General features: G+C 44.7%; 1 protein-coding gene across 1 annotated transcript; it reads left to right on the top strand.

Moving 5' to 3' along the window:
• Window positions 1–8072: 8072 nt before the first annotated feature.
• On the top strand, window positions 8073–15628 carry LOC123407171 (protein adenylyltransferase SelO). The gene is made up of 8 exons (XM_045100248.1): window positions 8073–8428; window positions 8539–8648; window positions 12501–12557; window positions 12638–12937; window positions 13502–13749; window positions 13833–14139; window positions 14223–14496; window positions 15047–15628. The coding sequence occupies exons 1-8, from the start codon at window positions 8111–8113 to the stop codon at window positions 15299–15301; spliced, it is 1869 nt and encodes a 622-aa protein (XP_044956183.1). The 5' UTR covers window positions 8073–8110; the 3' UTR covers window positions 15302–15628.
• Window positions 15629–16614: the final 986 nt, after the last annotated feature.

Below are 16614 nucleotides of genomic sequence, written 5' to 3'. Positions count from 1 at the left end.
AACTCCTATACTAACCCGTCACCTGTATCACATCCTCAACACACAACCAGAATCTCGGACCTTCATCTATTACACACCCTCGTGATCACAACGATACAAAGTATGACAGTACTCCCGAACAATCTGCACCAGTACTGGGGACATCGGGTTATCTCGCCACTACTAGTATTGAAGAAATTACAAACATCCTTCGTCCTGAGATACTAAGAAATCTGAATGATAACGATGTGCTCAAGAATCCCCTGGAGCTCAACTCCCCTGAAACTTAAAGCAGATAGGAGGCACCAAGACAGAACTCTGTCACATCGGCATCATATAGATTCCAAAAATATCCGAGTGATCCTAAAAAAAATTGAGTGAGAAGAGGAGTAGAATAAATTATTACGTCAAGATTCCTCACCAGAGCATAGAAGAGGAGAAAAAAGAATCCTACTCTCCGATATATAACTAGACTCAAAGCAGTTTTTCACTAGACTCGACTCGGCCAAGTTCGATCAATCAAGGGGGCTCCTAGGTCGGTACTACTCTGATACCAACTTGTCACGCCCAAGATCCGACCCTATCCTCAATTTGGCACGAAGGCCTCGTCAGGGATAGAAGCGCATCTCGTCGTGTCGCAAGAATGGATATCGCTACAAGTACATGTACTGAAAAGAAGAGTTATATATATAGAGTTGGCTTACACTCGCCACAATCTACATCAGAGTCACAACAGTACATTACATAATCATCAAGAGTAAGAGCAGGGTCCGACTACGAACGAAAACAAACGAGAAAAGAAGAACGACGTCCATCCTTGCTATCCCAGGCTGCCGGCCTGGAACCCATCCTAGATCGATGAAGAAGAAGTAACTCCAAATGAACAATTAACGCGCTCGCGTCAAGTAACCTTTACATGTACCTGCAACTGGAGTTGTAGTAATCTGTGAGCCACAGGGGACTCAGCAATCTCATTTCCAAAGGTATCAAGACTAGCAAAGCTCATTAGGTGAGGTATAGTTAAGTGGGGAGGTTGCAGCAGAGGCTAAGCATATATATATGGTGGCTAACTTACGAGTACAAGATATAAGAGGGGGAAGATCTACGCATAACGGACGTGAACTATTGATGATCAAATGAATGATCCTGAACACCTACCTACGTTAGAAATAACCCCACCGTGTCCTCGATCGGAGAAGGAACTCACGAAAGAGACAGTCATGGTTACGCACACAGTTGGCATATTTTAATTAATTAACTTCAAGTTATCTAGAACCAGTGTTAAATAAAGCTTCCACGTTGCCACATAACCGCGGGCATGGCTTTCCGAAAAGATTAAACCCCGCAGGGGTGCTCCAACTAGTCCATCACAAATTACCACAAGCCGCATAGAAATCCTCAATCACGAAGCTCGCGATCTCGTCGGATTCCCTAGTGGAAAACCTCAACTCTGAGATTACCCAAAGCATCACTGGAATCGATGCACAAGATATCTCGTCAAAGGTAAAACTAATCCAGCAAGGCCGCCCGACGTGTCGACGATCCCGATAGGAGCCGCGTATCTCGTTCTCAGGACACGACGGATAAGCACAGCGTACGCTGGCCTAATAGAAATCTCTCGAGTTACCCCGGGTTGGCCCCGCAAACGGCTCTAGTTTTGGACCAGCACCAACAGCACTGGCCCCCCTGTATTATGTGAAATTACTCCTCGGGTTCATGACGCCCTATGCTTTCAGTATTAGCAAGTTATTATGTTGGGCAAATGTAGTACCAATGTTGGGCCTTGCCGGACCAGCTTTAATCTAAAACGAATTATCAAGGGGGTCCCCATAACAACCCCGATCGTGTTAGGAGCGCTCGTTTATGGAACATAACACCGGTAGCCAAAACTAAGGGGGCAAAGGTGGAACAAAACACCAGGCTAGAAAGGCCAAGCCTTCCACCTTTTACCAAGTATATAGGTGCATTAAATTAAATAGCATTAATATGGTGATATAACAAAGAACCCATGTTTTCACATGGAAGCATCTGCACCTGCAACTAGCAACGTTAACAACAGGGTTAAGAAAGCGGTAACATAGCCAATCAGTGGTTTGCTAGGTCGAACAGGTTGAAGGTAATCATGGCATTGTTGAGAGGCTGATATTTAACATGTGGTAGGCAACGAGACATAATCGATAGAAGCGATAAAACTAGCATGGCAATGATAGTAATGGTATCTGGGGAAATGGTCATCTTGCCTGAGATCCCGCTTGGAAGAAGAACAACTCGGTGAAGCAGACGAACCAACATAGTCGAACGGGTCCTCACATTCCGACACGCTTGCGGAACTCTATCGAGACGGAGCAAACCGAAAACAACATCAACACAGATATTCACCACACGATGCACAACATGATGCACAACCTACTATGATGCATGAACAGGTTAAAATGTAGGGCTTGGCATGGCAATTCACCTCACGCAAACACTACACATTAAGTGAAGCTCGATATGCAACGGGTTGCATATCGACGAAACTCCACGATTAATTATTTAATTCAAACATCACGAGCAAGAAGAGAAAGGAACAGGCGTCGCCAGGGCGAGCGAGAGGGAACCATGGCGGCAAGTCAGAAACGATGCCACGACAACATTCCTACCACGATACTCGTCGAGATATCGTGCCAGCGTACTGGGAACGCGTGCGGGAACGGTAAACAAAGATGGGGTGATCTCGTATATCGGGTTCCCGTGTGTCGGGGCACAACATAAGAGGAACACAACGTGCCACGGGCAACATACGGTGCAACATACATACAACTCATACATCATATTCGTTCGTTACACGACACGTCTCATCGGTATACCTTCGAAGCGTGCAATTCGAAGCTGATCGGTTCGTAGCGGATGTCGTGGAAGTCATGGTCGTCGTGGAAGTAGTGGTCGTCGGGTCTCGTCGACGGTAGTCGTTCTCTTGTCGTTGGTGCACGGTCTTCGCATCGGTTGTCGAACATGTTCCGGGGGTCGTCGAGGACGACGTGGTTCTCGCCGATCTTGTCGGTTCCATGAAGGAGGGAATGACGCACGCGGTCTTCAACGACATAACCGGCGACATCAAACAGCAACGCGACGCAAGCAGCACCAGCAGCACGCAACGGCGACACAACAGCAACATGCCACCATCTAACAGCAGCAACTTGCAACAGCAAACTAGCAAGCTAGCAGCACATAGCCTAACTAGCAAGGCCAGCAGCAAAAACTACCTAGCAGCTAGCAAGCAACAACAACTACACCTAGCAAGCATCTACAACGGCCTAACAACAAGCACTAGCCACCTAGCAGCAAACTACAAGCAGCGGCAACTAGCTAGGCAAGCAAGGCAGCAGCAACAACAATCGACAGCAACAGCTAGCATCAGGCAGAAACAACACGCGACAATGGCAAAATTCAGGCCAGCAAGCAACAACAGGCAGAAAACGACTAAGCAACTAGCCTAGCGGCAGCACACAGCGCGTCGGCAGGCAGCAGCAAGCAAGCACAGGTAGCAGGCTAACAACCCAAGCAGCAGCCAGCAAAGCAACGCCAGCAGGTAGCTACAACAAGCAGCATCGGCAACAACATTAGGCAGCAACAAGCAAGGCAACAACATCAGCGGCAGCGGCGCAAGACGGTGGCAGCGCCTCGGCATGGGGCGAGCACGACTGGCTCGGCAACCGGAGGCGGGGCGAGGTCGTCGAGGGGAGCAGGACGGCGGGGGCGCGCACCGGCGGTGCGGCGAGGGTGGCGAGGGCATGGCCACGGTGAGCGCGGGATCGGCGAGGCCACGGGGCTATGGGGCTGGCGCACGAGGAAGAAAGGGGAACGAGGAGGAGGTCGCGCGAGGGGAGCAGGGCGACGGCACTGCGGGAGGACGAGGGGTAACGGGCTCGGCGGCTAGGGTTGGAGGGGGGGGGTCCAGCTGGGCCTTGGCCGGCTGGGCCTCTCCCTCTTTGGGTTTTTTTTGCTTTCTAACAAAATCAGAAAAACAAACATAAAGAAAAAAAATAAGTTTTTAACAAAATGAAGAAAATGTCTTTTACTCCTTTTAAAGAAATATACCCAACTTTAAAAATAGATTGACATTTTTTTAAACGAATAAAAACTAAAACCTTTTAAAGAATTAAAAATTAAAACCCTTTTGAAGAATAAAATAAAACCTCTTTTAGTTAAAGAATAAAATAAAAGCCCTTTAAAAGAGAAAAGTAAATGAGACGGTTTAAAATAAAATACAAGGAGAAATAAAATAAAAACCAAGGGTTGCCCCCACATTTAGTAAAAGGATTTTTAAAAGAAGACGAATTTTTTAAAAGGGGGTTAACACGGAAACTTTAGCAAAACCACAAAAGGAATAAGAGAGGAAGGAGAAGGTTTTAGGTCCGCCATGCAACAGGGTTTGGCGGTGGCTCTCACGCACCCACTCTCATCACGCCAACAAACGACGTCACACTCACAAAGCACTAACACCCAACAACACGGAGCAACAAGCAACACCGACAAAACAGAGTTGACATGATGCCATGCATGATGCCATGATGCAAACTACATGATGAAGCAACAAACAAAAATAACCACACGACGGAAATGGAATAAAGGAGGGAATCTCTGGAGCGTCGGTCTCGGGCTGTCACACCAACATTATGTAGCTTCAAAAAGATCAACATTTGATGAACAATCACATGTTAAAGACCGTTTCAATTATAAGGAATCGGTCGAGAGGACAAGGAAGAATAAAGAGGTGGTCAAGCAAGTTTACCGCATTAAAAGACATGGTCGTAAGAGTGCTAATTCAGATTTGATCTCAAATAAAAAAAGAGCCAATTAAAATGTTGACATCGGCTAATAAAGGCGACGAGGCACCTCAATCAAGTGCCAAATCCGAAGAGAAGACGTTGAAAGTGCACAAGGTAAAAAAGGAATTGCCATTGCTTCAAACAAAATCACGGCCAGGGTGCCCACTCAGCTTATCATGTTGGTAAAAGAATAAATTACAAAAGCTTAGTGCACAAGAGCTTGAAAAGAGGAACATGGCATGGGTTACCAAAGGAAGTATTCAAAATAAAAATTATGTGAAAGCTTCCATTGCAAAAAGTGCACCAAAGGTGAAGAAGGAGAAGAGTGAAAGCTCCGAACAACCAAGCCGAAGGTTTGTGCGTCAAAATCTTTGGCTCAAACAGTATCCATATTCTTCAACTATGCAAATGCCATGGATTTCACCCTCAAGTATGATTGGTTACCCTCCATGGGCTTATTTTGATCCATGGATGCAATATAATTTCTTACATCATGCAACGGTATTACCACATCATCATACATTCGATTAACTACATTTTTGTTGCTAATGGCCGATATAAAATTACCGTGCTAATAGTATAGATGGATGATATATACTTATTGTCCAAAGAATATGCAAAATGGACAATGGAGTGTTGACATCATCCTTAGAACAAACTATGTGAAAGTTATGTTTGGGCACGCAAGCTTCGCCGAAAAACAGGGGGGGCATGTGTTGACTATTGACACCAAATTTTGGCATGGAAGAAAAGATTATTAATATGGCTTCAAATGAAGAAGTGCTCGACATGAAAAAGTTTCATAGTGTTGACATGAACATCTTTGAAGTTTGGACCATCGTCTTCCGATCTCATCTCGAAGGTTGAAAGTGTGCTCAAAATACTAAGATTTCATATTCAAAGTACTCTTCAGTCGATTAAGCCCCAAGATGACCTCATATGAGAAAATGTTATACATAGATTGTCTTTGTCTCGTCGAATCGATCAATTTTGATATGAAAATCATCTCAATCTGAGATCGTATGCAAAAGCTAAAGTCATCAGAGTGCGGCCCTATGACAAACCAAAAAGTGGCACGCCCAATCAGACACGTGCATAATAAGTAGCGTCCTGATTGCTTGTTTTGCACGAGCATTTAGGCCCACAAGACGGCCTTGAATCAAAAAATATCCAACAAGAAAGTTGTTCGTCTCATCGAAACGATTACATTTTCTTTTGGGCTCAACTTCATCCGAGATTGTTTTCGTCTCGTGAGACCCAAACACCAAACTGCTGCCTTGGACGTACCTAAATTCGAGTTCGGTTAATTTTAGAAAGTTTTGGATGGGATTTGGAGTTTTTTTGTACAGCCACCTCATAAATAGATGAGAGGTGACGACCGATTGAACAACACACAACCGACCAAATCAATCTACCACATTTTAGCTTTACCTTTATCTCTCTCCCTTGTTCTTCTTCTTCCTCGTTCTTCGTTTGTTCTTCTAGTTGCACGACGGCGATTCACGAGGCCCTAAGGGAGATCAGGTCGACCTAAGACAGTCCATAGCCGACGTGCACCCTAACGAGGTCCCTCCCGGGCGTGTGGGTTTTCGGCTCTACAAAAGCACCCGCCGGATTGTTTGTGTTCCGCGTTTCCGGCCGGGTCTCCTACGACGTGAGCTATGGAGCATCACCCCCGACATCGAGGGTACACGGTGACGTTTTGTGTGTGAACAAGTGTCGTATTTTTTGTATGCCGACATGACCACGATTGATATGTATGGCCTTTTTGTGTGTGCTGGTAAGTGTGCCGACCAATGAAAAGTACGTGAGCATAAACTTTGTGATGTGTTTTTAAATGCTCGCATGGCCGCTGACCACTTTTTTCTATATTCGTTGTAGCGGATGACTGGTTGGTCGAAATACGAGCGTCCATCGACACATAAGAGCATCTACAACTGGACCCTCAGACTCTTCGCAAACGCTCAGGCAGGCCGCCCGGTCACCGCTTGGTCATAAAAAATCGACCTAGACGGGCCTCTCAAACCGATCTCAAATGCCCGGGCTGACCGGTACCCCCGTTTCCAATCCAAATATGGGCCGGATATGGGGAAGCCTCGGCGCGCCCACCTGGTCCGTGCTGGCCCGCATCTACCTCACATATATTCATCCCCATTCGCTCGCCGGACCAAACCCTAGCCACTTCACTCCACTCCCCTTCACTCCCATCCGCCACCCAAGCTCACATCCAGCATGGTTGGCAGCGGATCCGAGTCCTTCACCTCCAGATCCGTCGACCATGAGCTTGTCCCACGCGGCCCCGAGGAGGAGATGGCCGTCCGGCTTGCGCTCCACCGCTCTCGGGAGGCGGACGCATGATGGTATCGCTCAGACTCGCAACTCTAGGGATCCATTGCTTTCGCACAACCGGTGCTTGGATCCGACGTTGCTGCCTCACCGGAGACGACGCGGTCCATTTGGCGTCCGAACGCCATGGCAGAAGCGCAACCCCTCCGTTGGCGCGCCAAGCACGAAGCACGGTCGACCTCAGATGATGTCATGGCGTGGCGTGCCAAGCAGCCACGGGATGTGGCGGAGGCCCTCACTACGACGAAAGTTAGAGAAGTGGAATCACACTCTCCGACGCCCTGTAGGGTGCAGTAGTGCCGTGGTGGACGTCGACTCCTCCATGAAGGATCCGTCACTGACCTCATGTCGATTAGCCCCGTCCAGGTTACGGGTTCGGGCATGGGAGACGATGGGAGCTCGACTCGTGTGAGTCAGCTAGTGTCCTATGTCCTACTCTACCTCGTTAGCGATCAGACCAACACTATAAGGGGCGCAACCAGCCGCCGGACATGGACACGACGGAGCTGGACGAGCTCCGCTTATTACTAGTTTTACGTTGCATGTAATAGTATGAATTTAAGGTTTTTAATTTAAAATATTCAAATATAGACTGTATTATTTAAGACGTGATTGGTCACTATCCACGTCGGATTTGAGGATCCGTGTGTTGATGGCTAAAGAAACAAACTACGTTCGTTTGAGTCACTCTGAGTTTATCTCCACTTGACCGGGCGACGTAAGCATGGCCACGGGCACGTGTCCGTGGCTCCGCTACCCACACGCAAAAGAAGCCGGCCCGCCGGGCCAGCCTCGAACAAATCCCACCGTTTAACCAGGACCGCTCGCTCCTCCCACCCACCCCACACCCAGGCCCGGCCACGCACGCCGCCCTACCACAACGCGCAGGGCGACACGCCTGCACCGGATTGACCCGGACGGAGAGAGAGAGAGAGAGAGAAAAAAAAAGGCGCCGCACGCAGCACGCAGGCGCCATGCCCCCTCAGTTGCGCTTCCCCACCGTCCTCCCCAACCTATACCCCCACCTCCTCCTCCCCCGCTCCCTCCCCCCGTCCCCTCCCCCCTCCCGCCGTCTCCGCCTGCCGCCGCCCCCGACCCGCCACCCGCTCCGCCGCCTGCTCTTCCGAGGCATGGCCTCCTCCGCTACCGGCGAGGCGGCACCGGCCGCCGGGACGAGCGGCGCCGGAGAGGCCGCCGCCCGCCCGCGCCGCGCGCTGGAGGAGCTCTCGTGGGACGAGACCTTCGTCCGCGAGCTGCCCGGCGACCCGCGATCCGACAACATCCCCCGCCAGGTTCGCGCCCCTCGCTCCCCCCCTGCTTGCTCCTAGTTTTGCCGCATGGTGAGCATAGCAGCTAGGTTAATTTCTTGCCGAGTGTTTATCCCCGAGGTTTTATGTCGCAGGTGCTGCACGCTTGTTACACCAAGGTGTCTCCCTCGGCGCCCGTGGAGAACCCTAAGCTCGTGGCGTGGTCCCAGTCCGCAGCTGACCTCCTCGATCTGGATCACAAAGAGTTAGTTGCATATCCCAGCTACTCGCTAGCTTTCTGGCTATGGTTTCCATCGTTCTTGAGAGCATTGTGGCACCCCCCCTTTTGTTGAGGGGCAACTGGTTATTGAGACGTGCATGAAGAATTTTTTACAAATGTGTGTAATTTGCATTGAAATTGTGAACTCACCCTACTCTTGGTAGCTCACAAGTCACAACCTAAAAATGGTCGAGTGAGCAGTAATTTATGTGCGATAAAGGCGACCACACCAGACTGACTAGTAAGATTGTCTACTAACTCTTGTGCACTAAAGGTGATAGTTTCAGTGGTACTTTTAAACATAACAGTTAATTCTTATCCAGAATTAGTGTACCAATATTTCCCAAAGGCTAGTAAGATTGTCTACTAATAACTCCTGTGCACTAATGGTGATAGTTTCAGTAGGTACTTTTAAACACAAGAGTTAATTTCTATCCAGAATTAGCGTACCAATATTTCCCAAAGGGTATCATGTAGAAGATCTGTATTGTCTATGATTTATGAAGCAAAAGACAGACTTGCTACTTAAGTCAAAGTGCTGTTTTCATTTATTCAGACATATATTCACCCCACCCCACCCCACCACCTGTTTCTTTTTTCAAAGTTCACCACTAAGAAATTTCTGTTAAACAAAATGGTTATCGATCAGATATTTTACTATTTTTTCCAAAGGGTAACATGTAAAAGATCTGTATTGTTTACGATTTATGAAGCAAATGGACTTGCTTCTTAAGTCAAAGGGCTTTATTCATTCATAAATACATATATTAACTCCACCCCAACCCCCCTGTTTCTTTTTTGAATCTCATCACTACTTCTGGGGAACAAAAAGGTTATCAATCAGATATTTGACTCTTGACACCAGATCATTAACTGGTAGTTGAACAGAGTGATATGTTGTCAAAAAATCCAGCTGTTCGCGTGAATGAAAGGCATATAAAATACTCTAGGTAGTTCCACGTGGAACATCACATTTTTGTCTTATCTGCAGTTGCCATGAAACATTTGTTATTTGTATTGTCCGGCAAACAGTTATTTTTTTTGTTCTCATGGAAAATGCTAAGCCGAAGGTTAGGCCACGTCGTGTGCTGCTTTGTTTGGTAATACTGGTATATATTTATGTTGCAAAATGCCATGGACAGGGGTGCGTGGAAGTTAGCTATCCACGTTCCAGAGCCATGACTTGGTTTCGAGATCTTATGGGTTTCAACTCTAGCCTACCCCAACTTGTTTGGGACTGAAAGGCTTGGTTGTTGTTGTTGTTGTTGCAAAATGTTGGGCCTTGAAAAATGCTCATACTGGTTCTGGCATTATGCTCTAGTTAAATAATTCCGTGACGGAAACAAGTGAAAATTGTCTCAACTTTAAATGATTTCTAGACAAAGACAAATGAAAATGGTCTCAGCAAAGGATATAGTCAAGTTGAGTGATAATATCTATGGGCCATCCTCAAACCAGTTATCATCATGTCTTTCTGCGCAGAAGTGTGTTCACGTTTTAAGAGGTAAAAGCATCAGGTGTCCAGAAACTTGCTTGGTCCGTGATGATTTTGGTCCACAAACTTGCAGAAGTCGACTCCACCACCCACAAACTTGCATCCCAGGTGCAAAAAAACTAAAGCCAATCCTAAGCCGACATGTGGCACTGCATATTTTGCAGAAAATACCCTGCTGTGCTTGCAAATTACGTGTGGGATACGAGGGCCCTGCTGTTAGTAAACAGAGAGGAATTCAGAGAAAAATTAGGCACAGCCAGGATTCGAACAAGGACCCCCCCCCCTCTGGTAGTAAGTGCTGGCTAACCACTGCACCAAATCAATTGATTTGTCATCCGTGTGAATACATTGTTTATATACTATACATAAGACGGTGCTGCACCTCACATATTGCATGCATGCAGGGGCCGGCGTGTAGGCATAAGTACGAAGGTCATGTCGATGCCACTTTATTCTCCCTAGCTACTTTTCAAGACATTACCATGTCACATGTCTGGCTCGATGTGTACCTTTGCATGGCCCCCCCTTCCAAATGTATTTTTTTCCAACTATGTATAAGAAGCGTTCTGGTCCAGCCCATAGCACTTGACTGATTTTTGGGTACATGCAGCTTCTCATACATGTAGCTCTCCTGGCCAAAAGTCTCTACTAGAACTCCTGATCAGCTAAAACGGATTACAGATTGGGAGACTATATAACAGCCAAATGCACGTGTACTCGTGTAGTACCTTTAATTTTTCTCGCTCAATTTTTGCTGATGCACAAGAAGCAATTTCTGTCGGTGCTTATACACACGGCCAGTGGCGGAGCTATGTGTATAGCTGCAGGGGCCACTGCCGCCCCAGCCTTGGGATGTTTTGTGAACACCCCCCCCCCCCCCCCCCCCCCCAAGTCATCCTAGGCTAGCTCCGCCACTGCACACGTCCATACATGACTTCTTGGGAGTTGACTAGGACTAGGAAACCTAATTCTTTTACTCCCTCTGACTTCAAAATGAAGGCCTATAAAGTCAAGCAGTGAAATGTAACCAAATTTATGGAAAAACTATCAATAATTATAATACCCACCAATGCGTAATAAAATGTTTTCTCATATTATAATTGCCAATTTTTGTAATTACTGACAGTTTTTCCTACAAGCCTTTTCGAATTTTGCACCATTTGACTCTTAAACAAAATTTATGTACCTTCTTTCTAGAGTCGGGGGAGTAGGACTTATCCCTACTTCTAATCATATATTCCTATGGACTCTAGCACTAAGCATTCAAGTCTCATGCTCGTCTCTTATTTTCCCAAATTCAGCGTCATCTCACTGTGACTCGCCTTCATGGAAATTTACCTCGCTCTTGATTGCTTGTCACACAGCGACGCTCTTCCACTGGTTAGGTTATCATTAATTTCAAGAGTGTATATCAGGTGACTTACTTTCTGAATAGATAATCTTTTCTTAAAGAAAAATATGTATAGTGGATGGAAATACTTCAAACACCAGCCCAAACCGTTTGGAGCTAGTACAAAAGTACACAGTACACAATCAAAGATGGTAGATAGTTAAAATATCTACAATACTGTTCAAAGAGACTGAAAATTCCAATCAGGCATATACATCATATAAACATTGAAGCCACGCGTAAAAATAATTATTGAATCCTAGTTCCATGAGGAGTTACCACATAAAAAAAGAGCTCTTTTTTCTGCGGGCAATTCAGAGGGCTTTATTAAACAAGAGCTCTTGCATGGAAGCATCAACGTGTTATTTGTACCTATGCATTACGTACGCACCGGCCCAGCATGCATGCAGACCATGAGGTGCAGCACGGTATTACATATACTCCCTCTGTATCACAATACTTGTTGTTGGGGAGAACTAGTCTAGTTTTCCCCAACAAGTATTTAGGAACAAAGGGAGTAGTATATAAGAAGTATATCTGTACTGATAACAAACGAATTGATTTGGTGCAGTGGTTGGCTAGCTCGTAATACCAGGGCGAGGGCGCGGGTTTGAATCCTGGCTGCCCCTATTTTTTTCTCCGTATTCTTCTCGGTGTGTACCGACAGCTGGGTCCTGGTAGGCGGTAGCCCGTGCATAAATTCCGGACACAGCAGGGTGTTGGTTTTTTTTGCACCTGGGATGTAACTTTGTGGGTGGTGCAGTCAACTTTTACAAGTTTATGGACCAAACCATCACAGACCGCATATAAGTTTCGGGAGCCCTGGTGCCTTTACCTCATGTTTTAACTCCCTGCCCAATGGCATCCATTTGGCATGCAAATTTCTGCATCCTTGCTGATATTGGACATAGAAAAATCACAAAAATAATAATTATCCTATACTTGTTTTCAGGTTTGAAAGGCCAGATTTTCCTCGGTTCTTCTCAGGAGAAACTCCATTGGTGGGAAGGTGTGTGATGCTTGTGCTTAGTATCTTGCTAATTGATTTTGTCAGAATATATAACACTCCTACTGAACAACCACCTGCAGTGTGCCGTATGCCCAGTGTTATGGTGGACACCAGTTTGGTTCATGGGCTGGTCAGTTGGGGGATGGACGAGCAATAACTCTAGGAGAGGTTCTCAATTCTCGAGGTGAGAGGTGGGAGTTGCAGCTCAAGGGTGCTGGAAAGACTCCTTACAGCCGATTTGCAGATGGCCTCGCTGTCCTGCGCAGCAGCATCCGTGAATTCTTATGCAGCGAAGCTATGCATGGTCTAGGCATTCCTACAACTCGTGCTCTTTGTCTAGTTGAAACTGGCAAATCTGTTGTACGAGATATGTTCTATGAGTATGTCAATGATATCTTCAGTTTCTAATCAACATTTTGCTGGATCTACTTCTGCTTTTAGTTTCCCTTCCTGTTTGAATGATTCATAGTTGCTGCTTTGAGAAGGTTCAGCTCTTATACTAGTAGCTACATAATCCGTATGAACATATAAGTAGTACTATCACACTATGCCGTCTAAAATTCCATGTTCCTTTTGTTTGCCTACTAATGCTTTCCTTATCTAATAATGGTTACTTTATTTACTCATCCTGACTTACATGGGCCTATTATTTTGAAGCACTAAATTTCCTGATGTTGATTTATTATCATCCGTTGAATTCTCTGAGGTATTACCAAAACAGCCTCTGGGAACTTTAAAAAGTTACTTAATTGCTACTCTGTAAATGTAGCCAGGCTAAGCATGTTGCACACGGTACCTGGGTGTTCACTCCTCCAGTATTTATTGATCTAAAATATAGGAATCTGAATCATTTTGCCATGATTTATCTCTTGTAGATTTCAGTATACACTACATATTGACATTCCCTTGTGTCGTTGAATAATTTGTTTTTTCTAATATGGCAGTGGTAATGCAAAAGAAGAGCCAGGTGCTATTGTTTGCCGTCTAGCACCATCGTTTTTACGTTTTGGTTCATACCAGATACATGCTACAAGGGGCAAAGAGGACCTTGAAATTGTTCGTCGTTTGGCGGACTACGCAATACGTCATCACTACCCACATCTTGAAAATATTAAAAAGAGTGAAGGTTTATCATTTGAGGCAGCTATAGGTGACTCTCCAGCAATAGATCTTACTTCCAACAAATATGCAGGTAAGCTTCCTTTTATGTTATTTTCTTCGAATGTAGACATTGATCTTGTGAATAACCAACTTCTAACCCCTTGCAATTAACAGCCTGGGCAGTTGAGGTCGCAGAGCGTACTGCTTACTTGATAGCCAGGTGGCAAGGTGTTGGTTTCACCCATGGTGTGCTTAACACTGATAATATGAGTGTGTTGGGCCTTACTATTGACTATGGACCCTTTGGTTTCTTAGATGCTTTTGATCCTAGCTTCACTCCGAATACAACTGACCTACCAGGTAAGAGATACTGTTTTGCAAATCAACCTGATGTTGGTTTGTGGAATATTGCCCAGTTCACTGGGCCATTGTCGGCTGCAGATCTCATCAGCAAGGATGAGGCAAATTATGTAATGGAGAGGTGAATTTATTCTTCCAATCTATACCGTCATCTGCAATATTAATGACATTTACTGTAGTGTTTTGATATGTTCTATATTGTAGGTATGGGACAAAGTTCATGGACGAATATCAATCTATAATGACAAAGAAACTTGGTCTGTCAAAATATAACAAGCAGCTTATTAGCAAGCTGCTGAACAACTTGGCTGTTGATAAAGTCGACTACACAAATTTTTTCCGTCTTCTTTCGAATGTCAAAGCAGACCGTGACATCCCAGAAACTGAGCTACTTGTTCCAATAAAAGCTGCACTCCTGGATATTGGGAAAGAAAGAAAAGAAGCATGGATTAGTTGGGTACAAACATATATTGAGGAAGTATGTTTTTTTCTATATATAAAATTGTTCTCTTCAATTAATTGATCACATAATAATATTTAACTTAATGTGACATAAAAATCAATGATTATATTGCCATTTATCTTTTTGTCTTTGTTTTTTGGTGCTTGACTATTTTCTCAGCCCTAGTCATTTTATGAAGTTGGAGTATATTTTTGTTTTATTTTATTCATTGAGAACAAGCTGGGATACTCTTGGAAACAAAGCAGCATTGCATTTGCATAATTTGCGAATCTCATAATCTACTTGTCTTCTACAATAACTCATGCATTGTAAAATTGTCATTTGCGTGGCAGAAGTTCTAAGATGATGTTATTGTCTATCTCCTCCTGTTGCCATAATGTTTTCCTGTAATGAAACCCCCATTCGGTTGTTGACTGTTGTTCCACCCACCATTCGATAAGTTTGTGCCAGTATTTGGTTTGGACCTCTAGTCATGCCTTATAGTTAGATCGGATCTTTTAAATAACAACACACTGTTACAAATCTAAGCAACATTGGTCTAATGATATGTTAATGCTTTGTGAAGCTGGTGGCTAGCGGTGTCTCTGATGAAGAAAGGAAAGCGGCAATGAACCGTGTCAACCCAAAGTATGTTCTTCGGAACTATCTCTGCCAGACAGCGATTGACGCAGCTGATCTAGGTGATTACGAGGAAGTTCGCCGGCTATTGAAAGTTATGGAACATCCATATGATGAGCAGCCGGGAATGGAGAAATATGCCCGCTTGCCACCAGCCTGGGCATACAGGCCTGGGGTGTGCATGCTATCCTGCTCGTCATGAAACACAACCAGCTGCGACTAATATACAGTGTTGTATACTTTTTTGGGCTGTATAGGAGGTTTACCCTGTAAGATGTAGTGTTCCTAGCGCCGCATTGTTTTATTAGTGCAGCGTGATGTCAGAAACTTAGTTATGCTGTTGTTTGTTGCCTTGGCTTTGAGTGGCAGAGCATTCAGCCGTTCAGGAGCAGTTGGGAAATGGAGTTCTCCATACCTAAAGCTTCCGAGGGTGATGTTACCAGTGGAAAACTCTTGTGTTGGATATTATCGGCTGTTGATCAGGTTTGCATCCGGCAACATGGTTATGTTGAAATTGTTTACGCTGTTATCATGTGCATGTACTGTTGAGCCGCTTTCTTGCATGGTTTAAAGAGCCACGGAGAATCTGTTGGATCGTTATAACTAATTACGGACGGAGGAAGTAAACACTATTTAGAAAAGCTGAATTTTGATTGTTGCTGAAACACTATTTAGAAAAGCTGAATTTTGTCTTTTTTGTGGAGACAAAACAAAAAGACAGTTTTTTGATTCAACTTTGGGAACATGTATGCGTGAAATTTTTTATTTGATTTTTTTGACACTTCAAAACATGCTTAAGATGCAATTTTTAAAAAGTGGGTTCATGTGCCCATGGGTTTCAGGACGTGACCTCTCCAAACTCTTCTACAATATGAGGCACTACATCACTAATTATTTGCTATCAGACATGCTTTTTTTAAGCAAAAACCATAAAACAATAGTACCATAAAACAATAGTTCTACAATATATTTTATAAAGCAAATAATAATACAGGTACAAAGATCAAATGATCCAGGAAAATAAAAGACGAAAGTCAGCCAATGCCTGTTCTTGTAAAAATTGAAAACTGGAAATTAAAAATTATTGTGCAGCCACAGCTTGAGTTCTTCAGAGTGCTTCTGTTTGATCTTATGTTGAAGGAGTTTGAGATCTTGCTTGAAGTGAAACCTCCAAGATTGGATTGTGTGTTGTATGCCTCTGAAGATTTTGTCATTTCTCTGATTCCAAATAGACCAGCAACCCAAAATAACAATTTCTGGTGCAAAAGCATTTGGGAGTTGATCAATTGCAAGTAAAGTTTCCTTATAAAGGAAGGTCCCTCTTTTCTTATTTGGAATTAAAGAATCCCAACAGTCTTGAGCAAAGCCACAGTCCCAAAGCAGATGTAAACATGCTTCTTCAGCATGTTGATTGCAGAGAGGGCAAAAAGGATTATTAAGATGCATTCCTTTTCTCTGTAATAGTGATCTAGTATTTATTAGCTTAAAGATTGGATGCCCAATTCCACCCCCATG

This window comes from Hordeum vulgare, chromosome 7H, assembly GCF_904849725.1.
Source record: "Hordeum vulgare subsp. vulgare chromosome 7H, MorexV3_pseudomolecules_assembly, whole genome shotgun sequence".
NCBI classification, from domain to species: domain Eukaryota; kingdom Viridiplantae; phylum Streptophyta; class Magnoliopsida; order Poales; family Poaceae; genus Hordeum; species Hordeum vulgare.
The sequence above is the reverse complement of the archived record's forward strand: the minus strand, read 5'-3'. Positions and strand labels throughout refer to the sequence as shown.